We start from the raw sequence: 19,667 nt of genomic DNA, 5'->3' as shown, positions 1-19,667 counted from the left end.
TTTGGCTGTGATATGGGCTTCACTTGCATAAGGTTTCTATGGGTGGGGTGGGGAGTGGGGGGGGGGGGGGTTGTGGATCTAGGAGCGTATAGTAAGTAAGTAGTGTAATCTCATTTCCCTGGTGCTTTTCAACCCAGGTCTTAGTCTGCGACTGCAGCTGAATGCAAAGTAGAGGGAACAAGATGCCAAAACCAGCGAGAAGAAGAAGAAAGAAACACACTACTGCAAATTTTTTTCTGGATTTATTTGTAAACATGCCATGGAGGCTCAACATGGGGACAGCCACATTCACACATTCTGATGCGATGATGGATAGCTAACCACTAGACAGGCAGACATGCATAGAGACACGGACAACAATGCTCGACAACAATGTGATGCAGTGACAACAAACGACAATGTGATGCAGTGTCACACACACCCATAGTCCACTGCACTGACGGAAACTCCGATCTACTGCGCAGGACCCTGCTCAAAGTGGACAGAGGGAGGGACAGACAGACAGAAGGTAGCAGAGAAACGGGAGAGAGAGAGAAAGAGAGAGGAAGAGAAAAAAACATTTAATATAAGAGGCGTAAGGGGATTAAAAATCAAAGTGGTGCATTTGAACTGTGTTATTGAACTGGATAAAGATCAAGTTTTGATGTAGGCTGTCTCTGATCCCGACACTCCCCACCCTTCTAAATCAGTTCCACGAATGAGTCGTGTGGTGAGAGAGGGGAGTTGGCAGAGGAGGCCTACCAACATCTGGGCCTAATAACGACACTAAAAAATACTCCAGCACATGTGCTCACACACACACACACACACAAACACAGAAACCCCTACCTCTTCCGCTCACTAGCCTAGAAGTAATGAGCCATGCAGCATCTGGACTTCACACACCTTTCACTTTAACACATACACACACACACACAAACACCCCTATTGACTGCTCTAAAAGAGCTACTGTACCTTTGCCACTGGTGTGGGTCTTGGTACTTTGAGCCAGTCACAGAGCTGATTTCTGTGGCCGCGCACCGTTTCTAGATTACTCTCCCTGGGAGCAAGAAAGAAGAGAGAGAGAGAGAGAGAGAGAGAGAGAGAGAGAGGCTTTGACTTTTTCAAACATACTGTATCTTGAATTTAAGAAACAAATAAAAATAACTTAAAACTTGTTTAAGACTAACTTTCACAGGCAAGATAAAAAAAAAATCTATATTAATAATAATAATTAATAAACTTAAATAAATAAACATATACGGTACATACATGCACAAACATAAGCATATACACAAATACACATGTACAGTATACAAGTCCAGTATGTAGATAAACAGGGTTCCCACTCTAATTCAAATGTAAAATTACATGTCTTTTCCCTGACTTTCCTGATTCCCTGATTGACAAAAAACCTGAGTTTCCATGACTTACTATATAATGAATTGTACAATATACTGACCAGTGATTTCAGAGCAGCGTTCTCAGCGTTACTTCTTCAGAGCAGAAGATGAATAAATGGACATTGAATAAACAAAGTCGGTCTACTCAAGCAAGCAGTAAAGCTACTGGAATAACAGAGACTTTCTAATGAGGAGACACAGCACTCAAAAAATCCTCCATAGGGCCCCAGCAGTGGCGCGACTGGCTGGGGCACCTGCACCGTACGCCGGCGACCCGGGTTCGATTCCCGCCCCGTGGTCCTTTCCAGATCCCACCCCGACTCTCTCTCCCACTCACTTCCTGTCAATCTCCACTATCCTATCTTTTTTAAAGGCATAAAAAGCCGAAAAAAAATATATATAAAAAATCCTCCATAGAAATGTATGGGGTTAGTTTGTAACACCAATATGGCAGTTGTCTACACATATCCCGCACCTTCCACTGTCAAAACTCGACATGTGAATACATCGTGCCATGCGGTATTTTGTTCATACATCCTGCCGATCATGTGGTATGTTGTGAATACATCGTGCCAATCATGTGTTGTGATCTCACAGCTTGGTGTCGTGTAGCCTTGCACGCGTGCAGTGTGCGCAAAACAGCTGTCCGATAACTGCCCAAATTGTGTTTCAAGATGGCCGCTGAGTGGGGGGACTTGGCTAAAAGAACTTTGCTAATAACCAAATATACACCAGTACTGCATGGAGATATTGTATATTATTGAAATGTATTTTGGCGAGTCAATTTTGAACTGCTACAAAGAAAAAAATCCCTTATATTCCCTGACTTTGCCCCAAAAATGATAAAATGCCCTGACTTTCCATGTCTGGAATAGACTTTCCAAAATTCCATGATGTTCCAGAAATTCCATGACGCGTGGGAACCCTGGATAAATCATCTTCAGTGAGATAAAAAGACAGAGTGAGAGAGAAATAGGCTGACAAAGAGGCCACCCAGCACAGGAAATCTCCCAGAGACTTGCCCCCTTTACCACTTCTCACCAGTTAGTGTCACTAAGCAGGGTCATCACATCATCCAGGACTTCAGGGTCCACCGCATCGTCGTAGGTGAGGAGCATCTCGTACACCTGACTGGCAGTGGTCTTCCTGATCTGTGAAGAGGCACACACACACACACACACACACACACACACACACACACACACACACACACACACACACACACACACACACACACACACACACACACACACACACACTAAGCTGAGCAGAGCAGAGATACAGGCCCGGATTCATCAGAGGATTCGGTCAGTCTGCAGAATTAGTCAGGGCTGAATGGACTCAAACACTGATCTTCTGTGTACAGTGTCCTACTTCACAAGGGAATTCCACCATGTACAATGTCTTAGCACGCACCTAAATGCCACACTTATTGGCTGGTTATGTAAGGCTTGAATGTTGAATGAAGCAAGTCATCAGCTTCATTTGAGATATTCCAATCATTTCATGATTGAAAGATACTTCCATGTTTGACATGATTGGAATGTCCATACCTCCATTTCTAATAGCACATGCTACATCATGTACATCATGTACTGCTGTCCAGCCATGGAGTGGACATCAGAGGAGGAGAGAGAGGATTCAGAAAGAGAGCGTCCTCACCACAGGGAAGGGGTGGCACAGCAGCATCAGCAGCTGCAGCAGGACGCTCTTCCTCACGCTGCCTTGGAACTGGATCATGCCACAGTACCTGTGAATGCGTGTGTGTGTGTGTGTGTGTGTGTGTGTGTGTGTGTGTGTGTGTGTGTGTGTGTGTGTGTGTGTGTGTGGGATGAGACAGAGGGCTTTAAAAAACGTAATCTTCAATCTAGGTGTGAACAGAATACAATGTGGCCAGAAACTCACACAGCTATACCCGGACGCAGTTTCTGGACGTCTTTGGACCTTTTCATTTCCTCCTTACAGAGAGCCAACAGGTCCAAACAGAACGGATGGCTGAAAGTGAAACACATAAGACAGAAATATCCCTGCAATTCCGGCTAATAACTTCCCAAACAGGCAACAATGTCATTTCTCCTTTTACCAGCACAAACTAAAATCTGTAAGGGATGTATTCAACAGGTTTTTTTTGGAGAGCATATGGTGTGGTAATTCGTGCTGTTGATGACTCACTTATCCTCGCTGGTAAAAAGCTCGAAACAGCCATTAGCCAACATCTGGTCCAGCATCTTCAGTAAAGGCACAGACACCCTGTGAATGTGAATAAGTACTGTTAGGCACACAAAACAACTTTTATTTTGGGTGTTATGCCTTTTATGTGACAGGACAGTGGAGAGAGACAGGAAGCGAGTGGGAGAGAGATGGGGTGGGATCAGGAAATGAGACGGGCCGGATTCAAACCCAAATATGGCACATTGTTTTGGATGTTTAGCCCAAAGTTTGGGAATGGGAGGGTGAGCAGGGAGCTACCGGTCATTGCGTAGGTGATCTTTAAAGATGCGCAGGAGTGTGTCTCCAAACTGGCCTAGAGCGACAGCGTCCTGCTGGATCCCCCTCAGGTGGTCAAACAGGGACTGAGAGGAGAACCGGACCTGTGGGAGAAGAACACAGACACATACTGTGGGGCTGCTCGATTATGGCAGAATCACGTTATCTCAGCAACATTGAGACCACAATAATTTAACATGATAATTTAATGCGTATTTAGACATCATCCATTTTTTTTATTTAAAAATTGGATTTTTACTGTTGGATTTATATACCTCAACAGAAGATACATAAATAAATGTAAATGTAAAAAAAAATGTATACAACAGTAATCACAAAGCAAAGGGATGCGCTGGATTTATATGGAACTCAAGACAGAACATGAGCACGGCTGCTAAACTAAATGCGTCAACTTATCTTGAATAAGATATAATCTTAGATCATAATTGAAAGTGAAATTCAACTAATTCCACAGCCCTACACACACACAAGGTAGATTATGAACTACACACAATATCATGAAGCCCAATAGAGTAGGCTACCCAAACACATACACATCTACGATGGTGAAACTCCAAACACACAAACACAACAGTCAACAGACAAACAGGAGGATGTCATTATCCACAAACACACACACACACACACACAGGGGCCTGGAAGCAACAGATTGCATCGATGAGACCCTCCCAAATCACTGATGCTTCATAAAAGTTAAACCCTGACAAAAACAGGAAGCTCCCACTGCCAAGCCCTATCCCAGTGAGGCTGTGTGGGGTGGGGGGGGGGGGACAACAGACATGACTAATCCATGGGCTACCCCGGGTGAGCAATTGAAGCGTAGTAGTCTTAGAAGACTGGTCATTTGGCCCCAGCTGTGGCGCAACTGGCTGGGGCACCGGCACCGTACACCAGCGACCCGGGTTCGATTCCTGCCCCGTGGTCCTGTCCGGATCCCACCCCTGCTCTCTCTCCCATTCGCTTCCTGTCACTCTCCACTGTCCTATCATTAAAGGCATAAAAAGGCCAAAAAAATATACAAAAAAAAAAAGAGATGGCAGAGCTCTCTGGAGAAACTCACAGGGTTCCTACACATTTTCCATTTCACAATTCCATACTTTTTCCAGTGCACAATGGTATAGGGCACGTGCATAGAAATGATAGCTTCAGCGAAAGTTCTACTAGGAAGACTCGTAGTGTAGCTTTACTCCTCCATGCTTACATGGAGCCAATCATAGCTTTGCCTACTTTTCGGGAAAGCCCTGCAATCTGATCATTCACTCATTCAATCAGCGCTAGCCTATAGGAATTCAGTGGGCTCTTTAAGTCAGTACGCCGACTTTGACGTCCCCTCCACCTCCCCTCCAGCCACCTCTGCCAGCAGTCCATGTCTATCGGGCATGGTCTGCCTACCACATCATCTTCCTTCAGCCACCGCCACCAGTTGGTCCCCGTCTCGTCGTGGGGGGGGTAGGCTCCCCGCCCCTGCCTTCATCCATCGGCAGGAGACGAGATCCGCTCATTGCTGGACGGATCCGAGATGGGGCCTACGCCAAAGACTGTTACCTATTCAGGACTCTATCATGCTTGTATCCAAGCCGTTCCTTTACTAATTAAATTGTCAACTGATTCTATTCTGTCTACAGAGTCTTTCTGGTAGAACAGGAGTTTTCGATTTGGTTTTGGTACCAGGGTCCCCTTGTGGGAGAGATTTTTTTCAATTGTATCTTGATGATGTGGACTGACAGTTAAGCTACACAACAGTAGGAATGGTTCATTTTGACCTGAGTGAAGTGATTAGTACTGTAGATGCAATAGTCTGGAAACAAATATTTTTCCATACGCTTCTTTGTTTTTTCCATACTTGCCGTCGTCACGTCCGACAGAGTTCATGAGAGTTTGCCGGCCGTCGGCAGGCCGTCTTTTAATGTGTGGGAACTGTTCCTCTTTGTCCGGCAAGTCTTGGCACCGGCCCGCGCCCGTCCCGTTCCAGACTGCCGGAGCGAGTGGGGTTCAGGACGCCTCCGTCGGGCCTGGCGGCCGAGCGGGGAGGCGAGGGGGGGGGGGGGGGGGGTCAGGGGTGGCGTGGACGAGGAGGGGGGGCTGAAGAGCCTCGCGAGAGGACTTGGGGGTTTTTATGGGCTCTGTTGGCAGATGGATGCACACTTTTTACGGAGCTCAGTGCACCTATTAAGCGGACCTGCACCTTATTTTTCTTGGTTACGTCAACAAACAGTGGAGGTTAAAAATAACCCCGACACCCACAAATCATAGCAGACATCTTTTCCCCTGCAAGGGCCCAGGCCATGGTAGTGGGGAGCATGAGGGAGTGAGAGAGAAAGAAAGGGAGAGAGAGAGACAGAGAGAGAGAAACTGTATTTGGTGGGCAGACAGCCTGGATTGTGGGGGATAGGATGGGGGTGGGTGAAGAGAGAGAGAGATGGAGAGAGTGAGGGGACAAGAGAGATATATAGAGAGAGGGGGGGGTTAGGGAGGAAGAGGGGGAGAGACAGGGGACAGCAAAAGGAAGGGTAAGAGAAAGAAAGGAAAGAGAGGATTAAAAGAGAGAGAGAGGCAGCGACAGAGCAAAGTAAGTGGGGAAAAGGGAGAAAGAGGGGGAGAAGAGAGAGAGAAAGAGAGAGTGCGCACGAGAGAGTGAGAGAGACAGACAGTCTCACGGCGGAAAGGACACGCTCCATAGAGCCTCATTCATCACTGAAACGCATGACCTCAAATCAGCGCGGCCTCGGCTGCCAACCTCATTCCAGCGCGCACACACACACACACACACACACACACACACACACACACACACAATTTGTTCTGAATGGGAGCTGGGCCCCATTGTTGGTCTGTTGTGGTCGGCAACATCCGAGCCGCGTACAGCGACCGCGTCCGCCTCGGCTGCACTCCTTCCCCACCACCGCCACCTCTGCCGCCGCACCAGGCACGATGTGAGACTGCACTGCACCCTGTGGCTGAGCCCTGGATGCACTTCAACAAGCTGCGAGGTGCAGAGGAGCCAGCGAGCAAGCTGGGACTTTTTTTCACTTACAATGTGAATTCAAAGCCAATCGGGCTTCATTTAAAACTCACATAAAAAAAAAAATCAGCAAAACATCAGGTTAGGTTACAGTCATAACACACATAAACCTTCCTATAAATGCAGTCAGGAAAAAAACTACTACAGATCCACACGAGTGACTCCTCTTGCTGTTGACCTTTCTCTGACCAGCTCAGAATGTTGCCTTAATGCACGGCAAGTGAGCAGGTTAACCTGAGGGGGCCCGGCTACAGAGTTTCAACAGCGCCCCCTGTTGTCTGCTGTGTTAGTGACCCCACACTGGGACAGTGACACTCAGGAGAGTAGCTCTGGCTCCCCGTCCACACTGTGGAGTAAGTAGCAGAGTCCTGAGGGGTTATTCTTGAGCCTCTTTTTTCCCTTCTTTTCTACTTACACAGCAGCCGCAAATCTTGGTCAACTGTCTGGTCCGCAGGGGGTTCTAAATATGAACAATTTATAGCAGTTGTAGTTTTTCTATTTGTTGCTTGCTTGCTTCTTTGTTTCTTGTCTTTGGCTCACAGGTTTGGCTAGTCTCAGTTCTAGCTCGGTGAATGTTTATGTGTTTCTGTTGTGAGTGTGTATATGTGTACAGGTACGTATCGCTACCAGCTTCTGTGAATTGTGATCTCAATTAATGTGTTTGTGTTTGTGTGTGTGTGTGTGTGTGTGTGAGTGAGTGAGTGAGTGAGTGAGTGAGTGAATGTGTGTGTGTGAGAGAGAAAAAGAGAGAGCTGATATACCAGGGACTCTGTGTGTGTGTGTGTGTATGTGCATGTTGTGTGTGTGTGTGTGTGTGTGTGTATATGTGCATGTTGTGTGTGAGTGTGTGTGTGTGTGTGTGTGTGTATATGTGCATGTTATGTTGTGTGTGTGAGTGTGTGTGTGTGTATAAGTGTGTGTGTATATGTGCATGTGTGTGTGCATGTGTGTGTTGTGTGTGTGTGTGTGTGTGTGCATGTGTGTGTGTGTGTATAAGTGCATGTTGTGTGTGTGTGTGTGTATGTGTGCGTGTGTGTGTGCATGTGTGTGTGTGCGCATGTGTGTGCGCATGTGTGTATAAGTGCATGTTGTGTGTGTGTGTGTGTGTGTGTGTGTGTGTGTAAGTAAGTAAAGTTTATTTTTAGAGCACATTTAACCACAGCTCACACTGACCAAAGTGCTGTACATAGTGCATATTGTGTGTGTGTGTGTGTGTGTGTGAGAGAGCTGGTGTACCGTGGACTCGGTGAGGCCCCCCACAGACACAGTGAGTCCCAGCAGCGTGTGGTACTGGTAGGTCTGGAGCCGCAGCAGCCGTGTGATGTGGGAGAAGGCCTGGGACGCCGCGTTCCAGTTCAGGTAGCTGGCCTCCGCCCTGCACGCACACACACACACACACACACACACACACACACACACACACACACACACACACACACACACACAGACACACGCGGACACAGAGAGAGTCACAAACACAGATCTTCTCCTCAAGGTAGGCCAGAGTCCAGAAAAACATTCACTCCTGCTTAATCATTCCCACAAGCCGCTCTGACTCTCACACACACGTCCCGTAAACGCACATAATTTGGTAATGTGGTAATGACGCAGAGATGAGTGGCAGTGGGGGGTGTGAGCGGGGATGGTCATGGCACTGATGAAATCACACTCGCGCTGCGCTGACAAACCCAACTCCAGTCTACACTACACACTCGTCCAGACTCACGCTGTTTAGCGTTTGCTGTGAAACTGAATACACTCATAAAACATTTAAAAAAAATAAAAACACCACTGACTCTGTTCAAGTGCAAGAACACCACAGGCCTTAGTTTATTTTTTAACCCTTAAAGGTGTAGGTTTTTGAACATTCTAAGTTCCGCAACAATTGAAGGTTCTAAAATTCTATGTTGAATTCAATGAACCCAGATATTCTTTAGAACGTTCATTTCCCAACATTCCCATCACACCTTTAAGGGTTAACTGCTGCCCTTTTATGCTTTTATTTACTATATTGTGTGCTTTTGTCTATGTAAAAAGCACATTGAATCACCCCTGTGTATGAAACATTGAAATGTGCTATATAAATAAACTTGCCTTGCCTTGCTTTGCCTTGCCTACCTAACAAGACCGTGTGAGGGAGCGTGAAGTGTGTGTGTGTGTGTGTTAGGGAAGTGTGTGTATGTGTGTGTGTGTGTGTGAGAGAGAGAGTGAGTGAGAGGGGTGTGTGTGTGTGTGTGTGTGTGAGAGTGAGTGAGAGGGGTGTGTGTGTGTTTGTGTGTGTGTGTGAGTGTGTGTGTGTGTGTGTGTGTGTGTGTGAGAGAGAGAGAGTGGGGTGTGTGTGTGTGTCCGTGTGTGTGTGTGTGTATGTATGTGTGAGAGAGAGTGAGTGAGAGGGGTGTGTGTGTGTGTGTGTGTGTGTGTGTGTGTGTGTGTGTGTGTGTGTGTGTGAGAGAGAGTGAGTGAGAGGGGTGTGTGTGTGTTTGTGTGTGTGTGTGAGTGTGTGTGTGTGTGTGAGAGAGAGAGAGAGAGTGGGGTGTGTGTGCGTGTGTGTGTGTGTGTGTGTGAGTGTGTTTGTGAGAGAGAGTGGTGTGTGTGTGAGAGAGAGAGAGTAGGGTGTGTGTGTGTGTGAGAGAGAGAGAGTGGGGTGTGTGTGCGTGCGTGTGTGAGTATGTTTGTGAGAGAGAGTGGTGTGTGTGTGAGAGAGAGAGAGTAGGGTGTGTGTGTGTGTGAGAGAGAGAGAGTGGGGTGTGTGTGCGTGCGTGTGTGAGTATGTTTGTGAGAGAGAGAGAGAGTGGTGTGTGTGTGTGTGTGTGTATGTGAGAGAGAGAGAGTGGTGTGTGTGTGTGTGTGTGAGAGAGAGAGAGTGGTGTGTGTGTGTGTGTGTGTGTGTGTGAGTGGGCACTGTGCTACCAGGACAAGGGCACGCTGTGCCAACAGAAAGCAGAGGCGGCAGGCGGGGGCGGCCTGAGAGACTCACGCTGGAAAGATGCTCCGCAGCTCCTCCTGGTGGGGGATGTGGGGCACTGCAGGATCCTGGCTGTGGAGGAGGCGCAGGAAGACAGAGCCGGCGTGCGCACGGTACCGGTCAATCTTCTCCGCCGCCTGCTGGGCCACACAGCACATCATACGCTGGACACTGCCGACGGGAGAGAGAGAGAGAGAGAGAAGGAGAGAAAGGGGGAGGGATGTGGTGAAAGAGAGAAAATGACAGGGGAGGAAGAGAAAGTGAGAGAGAAAGGGATACAGAGAAAGACAGGGAGAGATAGAAGCACAGCAAAGAGGGAGAGAGAAGAAGAGAGAAGGGGAAAACAGAGAGAAAGTGATTGAGGCAGAGAGGGACAGACAGAGAGGGGAAGGGAGCGATGAACAAAAGAAAGAAGGAAGAGGAGAGAGGGGGAAAGGAGAAGAGGAAAGATGGAGAGAGAGAGGGAGAAAAGAGAGAGGCAAAGAGAGAGGGAGAAAGGAAAAGAGGAGAGAGGGGGAAAGGAGAAGAGGAAAGAGAGGGAAGAGGAAAGAAAGAGGGAAGAGGAGAAGAGAGTGGGGGAAAGGAGAAGAGGAGAGATGTAGAGAGAGAAAGAGAGAGGGGGAAAGGAGAAGGGGAAAGAGAGATTAGTGTGTTAATGGCAGATTTCACATTGTGGCATGAAAGGCATTCGTGACATTTTGCTGCCCTTTAAGCCCTGGCCTGGTCCCATATCCCTGAGCTTTAATCCCTTTAGAATCTCTACCTGCCTGTAGTGCTGTGTCTGCACCTATACTTACCTTTTTTCAGACACGCACGCACACACCTGCACACACGCACGCACGTGCACACACATTACTTACATGCCAGGGGAGAGCAGGTCTGGAGCAGAGCTGGCTACTAGCAGGGTCACCTCCATCAGGCTAGTCATGGCTGCGGCTCGCACCCTAACACACACACACACACACACACACACACACACAAAAGATGCAAAAACAGGGTTATAACACCCCAACACACCAAAACACACACAAGGATGCACAAAACATGGTTATAACATGACCCAGCTGTGAGAGACCATGACTTTAAAGGCAGCAGTCCATACATTTAACATTTAGCCAGGCTAAAACTGTATTTGAATTTTTTTAAAAATGCCCACGTTCAATAAGGAAGTAATCAGGGAATGATAGTAAATCTATTCTGGATTTCAAAATCCTATCCCAACAGAAGGCTATGCAAATAAATTTAGCCTCAACATCGATAAACGAGGAAAGGACATTGTCCAGATGGTGTCCAGCAGGAGAAAGGAGGAGATTAGGTCTACAGTAGGGGTGGGCAAACTTTTTGGCTCAAGGGTCACCTTGGGTTTTGAAAATTGCCTGGCTGGCTGGCTGGCAGGCTGGGAACTACTGTTGCCTTCATGATTTCCTTTCAAAGTTTCTTATAAGGAGATATCAATTATCAACAATGACAGTGAATTAGTGAAAAACACTCAGCACACAGTGAACACACAGTGAGGTGAAGCACACACTAATCCCGGCGCAGTGAGCTGCCTGCTACAGCGGCGCTCGGGGAGCAGTGAGGGGTTAGGTGCCTTGCTCAAGGGCACTTCAGCCGTTCCTACTGGTCGGGGATCGAACCGGAAACCCTCCCGTTACAAGCCCGAAGCCCTAACCAGTAGGCCAGCTCTCGGTTGCCCCTCTCTCTAGGAGTAGTACTGCGGTAGAAAGAGCTATGTCTCTTTCTGAAAGAGTCTCCAGAGTATCTTCATCGCAGGGTTCATTTCTGCCCAGCTCATTGATCTGTGTGTTTGGTTAAAAGCAGACATCAATAAAGTATCTATCTATCTAGCAGACACGCTTGGCATGCCGTTTTCCAGAGCCTGAGGGTTGGCTGGGTGGGTGGGGCGACTGCTGTGGCCACCGGCACTAGCCCTAGGCCTCCTTAAGCTCTGCAGCATGAAACAAGATGGACAGCCCCAGTCTGGCTCGGCCACATTTCTCAGGCCAGGCCAGGCCAGGTAAACGCCACCTCAGGCCCACCCCCCCAAACACACACATCTCTGCTAGCTCCCCACCGCACACAGCAGCTATCTCAGACTGGTTTCCAGGAAGCCTCAGCCAGGGTGTGTCCAAGTGCCACAGCTAGCTGCTCATAGCACCCTCAGGCAGCACTACGGTGGCTCTCAAGGCCAAAGCGAGCTCTCTCCTGTTGACAGCTACTTGTCAGAAGTGTGTGTGTGTGTGTGTGTGTGTGTGTGTGTGTATCTTAGTGTGTGAGTATGTTACGGTCCTCAGAAAACGTGTTGACATTGGTGTGTTTAGAAGCCCTCCTGCTTTTTCACCAGACTGGTGAGAGCATTTGAAAGGGCAACCAGACTTGTTTCCTTGACAGAACATTTGTTCCTTCACAGATCCCCTGTAAGGGGTCACTGTCTCTACTCACACTGCATGCAGGTCAACCTGAACCAGTTACACTAACCAGTAACACGTGAGGTATGGGTCCTGGTCGATGCGGTCGTATTCTACTAACCATACGCCCACGGATCCTTGGCTGTCTGTGCTTTATGTCTGTGTTTAGCCTGTGTCTGTGTCTGTGTGTGTGTGTGTGTGTGTGTGCACGTGTCAGTGTCCTGGTCGATGCGGCCCTTGTTCTACTGACCATGAGCCCACGTCTCCTCGGCTGTCCATGCTGTAGTCACCCATGCAGTTGAGCAGCGTGGAGTAGACCTGCTGGATGTTGGCAGCACACAGCACACTGTCAGGAGAGCCCTCCGCGTCCACGCCAACAGTCACACACACCCTGCCATGGAGGGACAGAGAGAGAGAGGGAGAGAGAGAGGGAGAGAGAGAGGAGGAGAGGGAGAGAGAGAGAGAAAGAGGGAGAGAGAGAGGGGGAGAGGGAGAGAAAGAGAGAGTGAAAAACAAGAGAGAGGCAGAAAAGAGATTGAGTGGAGATAAGAGATTGAGTGGAGATGAGAGGGTTGTTTTTCTCCTACAAAAATGTTATTAATAATGGCTTTGAGCCACTCATGCCATCATTCTGGTCCTGCAGGTCTAAGCGTGTGCCCGTTTTGGCTCCGACTTCAGCAACAGGGTCATGTTGCAGGGTGCAGATAAGGCTAAGGGTTAGGATGGTCGTGTGTGTGTGTGTGTGTGTGTGTGTGTGCACTGACTGTGCCAAGGCTGTGGCTGCGTCCCTTCTGGCCTCAGTGAAGCCCACGTCCTTCTGGGAGACGGTACAGGCCTGCTGAAGACCCTCCAGCACCTGAAACACACACATGGCAGATGACACATGAGTCCCGCATATGGAGGATCTGAACATGACCTGTGTCCCAAAGTCTTAAGTCTAATTAACACTAATTTAATAACTAAGTAAAACTTATTTCCTAATTTAACACCACGGACAGGACCTTAAACGTAAACTTAAAAAAATACATGAGTCAGCTCAATGCTCCAACACATCAGCTCTAGTTCATGTGCATGAACTTTGAACTTTGCCCTCTATTTGTATTGGGGCCCAGAGTCCCTTAGGTCTGGAACAAACAAGCTATACCGGCAGACTCAGGATCAGTTTAGCGTCAATAGCCCCAATCAGCAAAACCTGATATCTGTGATGGTCAATAACATACATTACAACATGCTCATCTGTAACAGTAATAGCGGACATAAGCACTGAAAATAAAAGTAACTACATTTTATCTACTGAGTTTTCATTTTTATTATTTTCATTCTAGAGGGATGTAAGTTATAAATAAGTTAAGTAAATTATACCAAAATGTAGGATGGTCTTCCCTCTATGATAGGAGGAAAAGGCCTCCTTTTGTTTATAAGGCATTATTGGGTAAGTTACCTTTTTACCTAACTTCTCTTCTGAACATGAAATCAATCTGCCACAATACACGTCCACAGGGTTTTATATCTCTTCAAACTCCTCAAATTAGAGTTTACATTTTTTGCATCTAATAAATGGAACAAATTGCAAGAATTATTCAAATTAGATAGGTTTGTGTCAGTAGACCAATTCAAGGGTATGATTGATGACATGGCTGTTGTACAATGTTCTTGCTTTGACTAATATTTAGACCTTTTATATCATTATTAGAATTATTATTTATACATACATATTCCCCTTCTTCTTTTCTTTCTATTTATTATTATTATTAAAATGTTTTAATATTATTATTTTATTTTAAATCATTTTTTAATTATTATTATTATTATTATTATTATTATTATTATTTGCCTTTTGTATCTTTTTACTGTTCTTGTTTTGTTATGTATGTTTTGTAACTCAGGGCATTGCTGTAAAAGAGCTTGACGCTCAGTCAATTTCTCCCTGAATAAAAAACGGTTGATTTAGTGTTTTTCTGTTTCGTAACTTCTAAGGTCATTGTTAGGGTGAGACATGGCTCTACAGACTAATCTCTCTTTAAAGAGTCACCTTAGATATATGGGCACTAATAAACCTGCTAGAGCTACCGGAGCTGTAAACTGATGTGTCACCTGGGGCTATCGTCCTACCTGCTGGAGTTTGGTGCGGATGATGAACCTGGGCAGAGAGCCCAGGGCCAGTGCACAGCCACATCGGGTCAGAACCTCTGGGCTCTTCAGGGCCTCAATGTACTGGCTCACCAGGACCTCTAGGTGGTTGTGAGGAGGGAGAAAGAGAGAGAGAGAGAGAGAGAGAGAGAGAGAGAGAGAGGGAGAGAGAGAGAGAGAGAGAGAGAGAGAGTGAAGGAAAGAAAGAAAGAATGAAAAGAGAGAGAGAGAGAAGGAAAGGGAGAAAGAGAGAAGGAAAGAAAGAAGGAAAGGGAGAAAGAGAGAAAGAGAGAGTGTCACACAAACACGGTTGACAGTTTACTCTCGGCACTGACTAATGATTCACGACTAAACTCTCTCACACACACTCGATAACTTTCTCTCTCTGAGAGAGAGAGAGAGAAAGTTCTCACACACACACACACACACACACACACACACACACACACACACACACACACACACACACACACACACACACACACACACACACACACACACACACACACACACACACACACACACACACACACACACACACACACACACACAGGTTCGATATCTTTCGGTCTCTCACTCACCCATACCCATCCACCCCCCTGACGCATGCACTCACTTGCAAATCTCAGAAAACAGAAGCTGTTAAGCTTGAACCACAGAATAAAAAAATATATGCCACATAAGCCTTGTATGGCGCCAGTAACACACACACACCTGTCCTTAGATGGCAAGAAACACAGCCACAGAAACGCACGCACACGCACGCGCGCGCACACACACACACACACAAACACGTGCACACGCACACGCACACGCACACGCACACGCACACGCACACGCACACGCACACGCACACGCACACGCACACACACACACACACACTCACTAACATGCACACAAACATGCACACACAGGTTCATGTTTTCATGTTTTATGTTCAGGAACATGTTCACACATACCTTGCATCTGTGTGTCAGCCATCCCAGGCTCCAGCTGATAGTACTCATTGCAGAGAGATGCCAGGGCTGATACAGCAGCTTCCTGCAGGCAGACAGACAGACAGATATGTCTCAGGGACAGACAGACAGACAGTATAATGAACCAGAGGCACAACTGCCGTTATACACCATCAGACGACAGGCACAATGGCAGGTCTCCAATTTCTGTTTTCCCAAACCCTGCTAAAGCTAAAAGATACAATGACATCAAAAATCAGCCTACCTTAAAAACATTCTTAGCAGGCAGGTTAAAAGCAAACTCTACATAATGTGTATTATTCATTTGTTGAACCAATTATGTTATCCATTTATAAGAAATTCTGCAAATGTTCTGAAGCCCCCCCCACACACACACATCCCTAAAAACATTCTGTGTATTCTATTTTTGCTTTCTATTTTTAGAGTTACTTTGAAGTCTAATAATAAAGGACATGCGACAGCAGTACCAAACATATTGTTGAATGCCGTGTTTTTATTTCCATCCGGTATTAATTGCGGTGTATTCATTTTATTTTGACAAACCATGCAACCCACACACCGGACATACCACCGCCAACACGGTGATAAACAACTCAGGTCCATTACCATCACAGCCACAGCAGTGCAAGGGCAGACTACAATTAACTACATCCAAGTGACACAATCCGTGGCAATTGCAAACCCTTTCCTTCTAAACACTACATTGTTGGTTGAAATGTGTCAACATTGATGTGTCAGTGCAGGTGTGCCCTACAGTTCTTTACGTCTTTTTTGGCTCTACTTTTAAGCTCTGTCTTTGTGTCAGTTACAAAAGCAGACTTAATTGACACATTGACACTAAGTGAGTGAGAGAGAGGAAGAGAGACAGCAAGAAAGAGAGAGAGAGAGAGAGAGAGAGAGAGAGAGAGAGAGAGAGAGAGAGAGAGACAAAAGAAAGAGACACAGATGAGAAAGACATCAGAAGACTTGGTCACTCTGCTGTACCTTGATGCCCTGCTTGGCTCCGCTGGAGAACAGATGCAGGCTCTTAAGGCTGTCGTCGATCAGCCACTGCCACCCCGCTGCACAGAAGAGCACAGAGACATCAGCACACATCAATCAGTCAAATAACTGACCAGTCAGTCAATCAATCAATCAATCAATCAATCAATCAATCAAAACTTTATGTATCTATCCCAAAAGGCAATTCTGCTTTGAACTTTGTATGTTTTGAACTACACCATGGTTCAATCATGTCTTTTGGAGTGATGGTGCATGCAAACTTACTAATGACGGGATCTCCTGTAAAAGGCATCTTGGAGACAGACATCTTCTCAATCAGGACACATACTGTGAAGAGACACAAGGGCAGAGGGAGTGCTATGGTGTTGTAGTGATGCAGTTTTTACTGAGAACAGGGCAACTTATTTATAATACTTTAAAGACAAATGACTAATACTTTGACGTTTTACATTCTTTACCTGACAGACATACAGCATTTGAATGTTAGTATGTGGTGTAAGCTTTACATTCTTAATCTGACAGGCACATTCAGTATTTTAATTATTAGTTTGAGGTGGAAGTACTTGAACATCAGTATGAGGTGGGAGTATCTGAACATTAGCTTGAGGTGGAAGTAGTTGAATGTTTGAGGTGTAAGAATTTGAACATTAGTATGCAGAGTATATGTGAATGGTGATTTATTGCGATAAACAGACAGACAATGAGAAACACACCTGCTGGCCTCATGAGTTCCCCACCAAAGCCCCTGTAAGGAGGCAGAGGACACTTCAGCAGGGCAGTTTGCAACATTCAACAGAAGATTCTGTTCCGCAACAATGTAAGGTTCTAAAATTTCATGTTGAATTCAGAGCCATCTGTCTATAAAGGGGCTATCACATTGTACACGGTAACGTTGTGCTTGCCGCTTGGCTCAGCGCAAAATACCAATGACTTACAGCGCGCCGCTTGTGCTGTGCTTTGCTGAGCGCAGCGGCAGACCAGTTTTGCGCGCGCAAGCCATTGACTATAATGCATTTCATAGCGCATACCGCGTGTAATGTGACTGGCCCTTAAGGCTCTGGTTAAATTCAATGAATCCAGATATTCTTTAGAACGTACAATTTCTAACATTCCTGGTGTAAGGGTTAACACCTGGGATACATTCCTCAGTTCAACCACACACACACACACATATGCATTTACATACCGTGGTGCAACCTCTTTCGTCACACACTCAAGTAGAGCTCGTCAGTGGCTGTTATTAGTGGAGCTACTCTATGTTACATCCATAGCTGATCAGCTACTTACCTGTACTGCTTCCTGTCTGTGAGCTAAGGAGGAAGGGAGGGAGAAGAGGACCATCAGAAAGAGCTTCAGCTACATTTTATTTAACATGGAGCTATTATCAGATGTAACCATATTAATTAATAAGATGCAGATGATGATGATGATGATGATTATCATGAGTACTTCCTGGGTGTCAAACCCAGGACCTTGGTGTTGTAATGTCAGCACCTTGCTCTCCCAGCAGAGCCACAGGGAGTCCCACTAAAGGCCAATTTATAGTCCAGGCGACAAATGTCGCTTGACAAAAAACGAATTGCTGCCAACAGATGACACGGAGCTGTAGGCTTTCATAGTCCAGCGCCAGCGACAAATCAAATAGAACATCAATTAGTTTCTTGAACATGTAAGGTTAATGTCCAAGTTGCTATAGAAACTAATTGATGTTCTATTTGATTTGTAACCTTCCGCCACCGCTTGACTCATCGCAAATGCCCTTTTTTTTTTTTTGACTATCAGTTTGTTTTTGTGTTGTCTTGCTTTGTTTGTGTTGACTTTGTAAAGTGACCTTGAGTCTGAGAAAGGCGCTGTATAAATAAAACTTCTTCTTCTTCTTATTATTATTATTATTATTATGTCACCGCAAAACAAAAGTAAACAGACACACACCGTGATCACAGCAGCACACAATAGAACTTGACCTCCTGTAGAACTTTAAGTTGATATCCAATCAGAGTATGCGACATCTGCACCGTTTCAATTTTTCTTTTATGTACGTGACAAGCGTTGACAAGAATTTGTGTTGCTTTTACGTCATATTATGTTGAGCGACACTTGTCGTCTGGACTATAAACTGGCCTTAATGACACAGAGTGAGTTTAGACAGGGGTCAGTGTCCACTCCACTGACCTTCTGGTGAATGCCTCTCAGACCCTCCACTGTGTCTGGGGAGAGTAGCTCTGTCACTGGCCTGCAAACAGAGGGCAAAGGTCAAACACACGTAAGGTTCATCAAAAGCAATCATGTCAGGGACAGGCTAGCTTAAACTAAACTAGGACAAAGGTGTGCATGAGTTCTGTATAGTTCAGAAATGGGAGGAAATTTCCTCTACGCAGAAGTTCAAACAGACTGTGACCTGAATATGTGCATCTTATCTATGTGCATGCAGCACATACTGTATGTATGTCGGGAAAAGTGTATGTATGCTGCCTGCAGCTCATATACATGTTTATGTACAGTACTGTGCAAAAGTCTTAGGCACCTTACATGTTTTGTTTCAGAAATGCCATAAGGACCATATTGTATATTGCTCATTGCTCTAATTAGAATATGACCAGAGAACACAAGAAATATGTACACAGTATTTAAATACACATAAAAATGTAGTTTTTGTTCTGATACCAGTCTCAAACAGCGACTGGATTTGTTGTTTTAGCAGTGTTATAATGACCAGTCACCCAGGGGGGAAGCTCTTGACAGAGCGTTGGTCGTTCCCCAGGCCACTGACGGGCATGCCTGGCCTGCCAGAAGCTGATGGTAGATCCAGCTACAATGGGGGTCTCGAGATCAGCTGTTGACTTGACCTAAAACATACTGTACATCTCCAGGTGGGAATACAGTGTCAGCTTGCCTCATCAAGGCTCTTTAAATAGAATCCTTTGGCCGTGCTTTTTCCACTTTAGGTGAGCAATGAACTCTTCCAGCTGTAGCTTTTCAATGAGATCTTTAATCTGTCAAAGAGTCGTCATCTCCTTCCCAATACCAATACCAATGTGTCAGAGCCAGAAACAGAACCAGTTCCAGTACCAACCGGCTTCAGGTTCCCCTTTGCGAGATTGGTCATTATAAGACTGCAAAAACAAACAATCAAATGGATGCAGAAGACTAGCAATTCAGAAAGGCAATTTTTTTTTTGGTTTTGTCATGTATGCAGTTAAAGTAAAAATGCATGTCATTTCATACGTCAGACTCTTGGGCAACACATACCCCACCGTAGGGGCAATAAAGGCA

The 19,667-nt window shown here is 46.0% G+C and overlaps 1 protein-coding gene across 1 annotated transcript in view; it reads right to left on the bottom strand.

The window, feature by feature from the left end:
• Positions 1-225: 225 nt before the first annotated feature.
• Positions 226-19,667, bottom strand: part of tbcd (tubulin folding cofactor D) — a 37,932-nt gene continuing 18,490 nt past the window's right edge. The window contains exons 21-39 of the mRNA XM_076266515.1: positions 18,567-18,627; positions 17,682-17,704; positions 17,108-17,139; positions 16,659-16,721; positions 16,377-16,453; positions 15,375-15,456; positions 14,398-14,516; positions 13,050-13,141; positions 12,536-12,676; positions 10,738-10,821; positions 9,890-10,048; positions 8,149-8,287; positions 3,852-3,973; positions 3,555-3,632; positions 3,288-3,377; positions 3,045-3,132; positions 2,424-2,533; positions 955-1,039; positions 226-468 (exon numbers count right to left, since the gene is read on the bottom strand). Coding sequence (XP_076122630.1) covers positions 454-468; positions 955-1,039; positions 2,424-2,533; positions 3,045-3,132; positions 3,288-3,377; positions 3,555-3,632; positions 3,852-3,973; positions 8,149-8,287; positions 9,890-10,048; positions 10,738-10,821; positions 12,536-12,676; positions 13,050-13,141; positions 14,398-14,516; positions 15,375-15,456; positions 16,377-16,453; positions 16,659-16,721; positions 17,108-17,139; positions 17,682-17,704; positions 18,567-18,627 — 1,660 coding nt within the window. The 3' untranslated portion in view covers positions 226-453. The remainder of the gene's footprint in view (positions 469-954; positions 1,040-2,423; positions 2,534-3,044; positions 3,133-3,287; positions 3,378-3,554; positions 3,633-3,851; positions 3,974-8,148; positions 8,288-9,889; positions 10,049-10,737; positions 10,822-12,535; positions 12,677-13,049; positions 13,142-14,397; positions 14,517-15,374; positions 15,457-16,376; positions 16,454-16,658; positions 16,722-17,107; positions 17,140-17,681; positions 17,705-18,566; positions 18,628-19,667) is intronic.

The sequence above is a fragment of the Alosa pseudoharengus genome, unplaced genomic scaffold (assembly GCF_046254945.1).
Source record: "Alosa pseudoharengus isolate Yale_2024_CS ecotype anadromous, Long Island Sound unplaced genomic scaffold, YU_APseudo_1.1 YU_APseudo_1.1_scf_4, whole genome shotgun sequence".
NCBI lineage: Eukaryota > Metazoa > Chordata > Actinopteri > Clupeiformes > Clupeidae > Alosa > Alosa pseudoharengus.
Note: the sequence above shows the minus strand (reverse complement) of the source record. Positions and strands in the feature narration are given on the sequence as shown.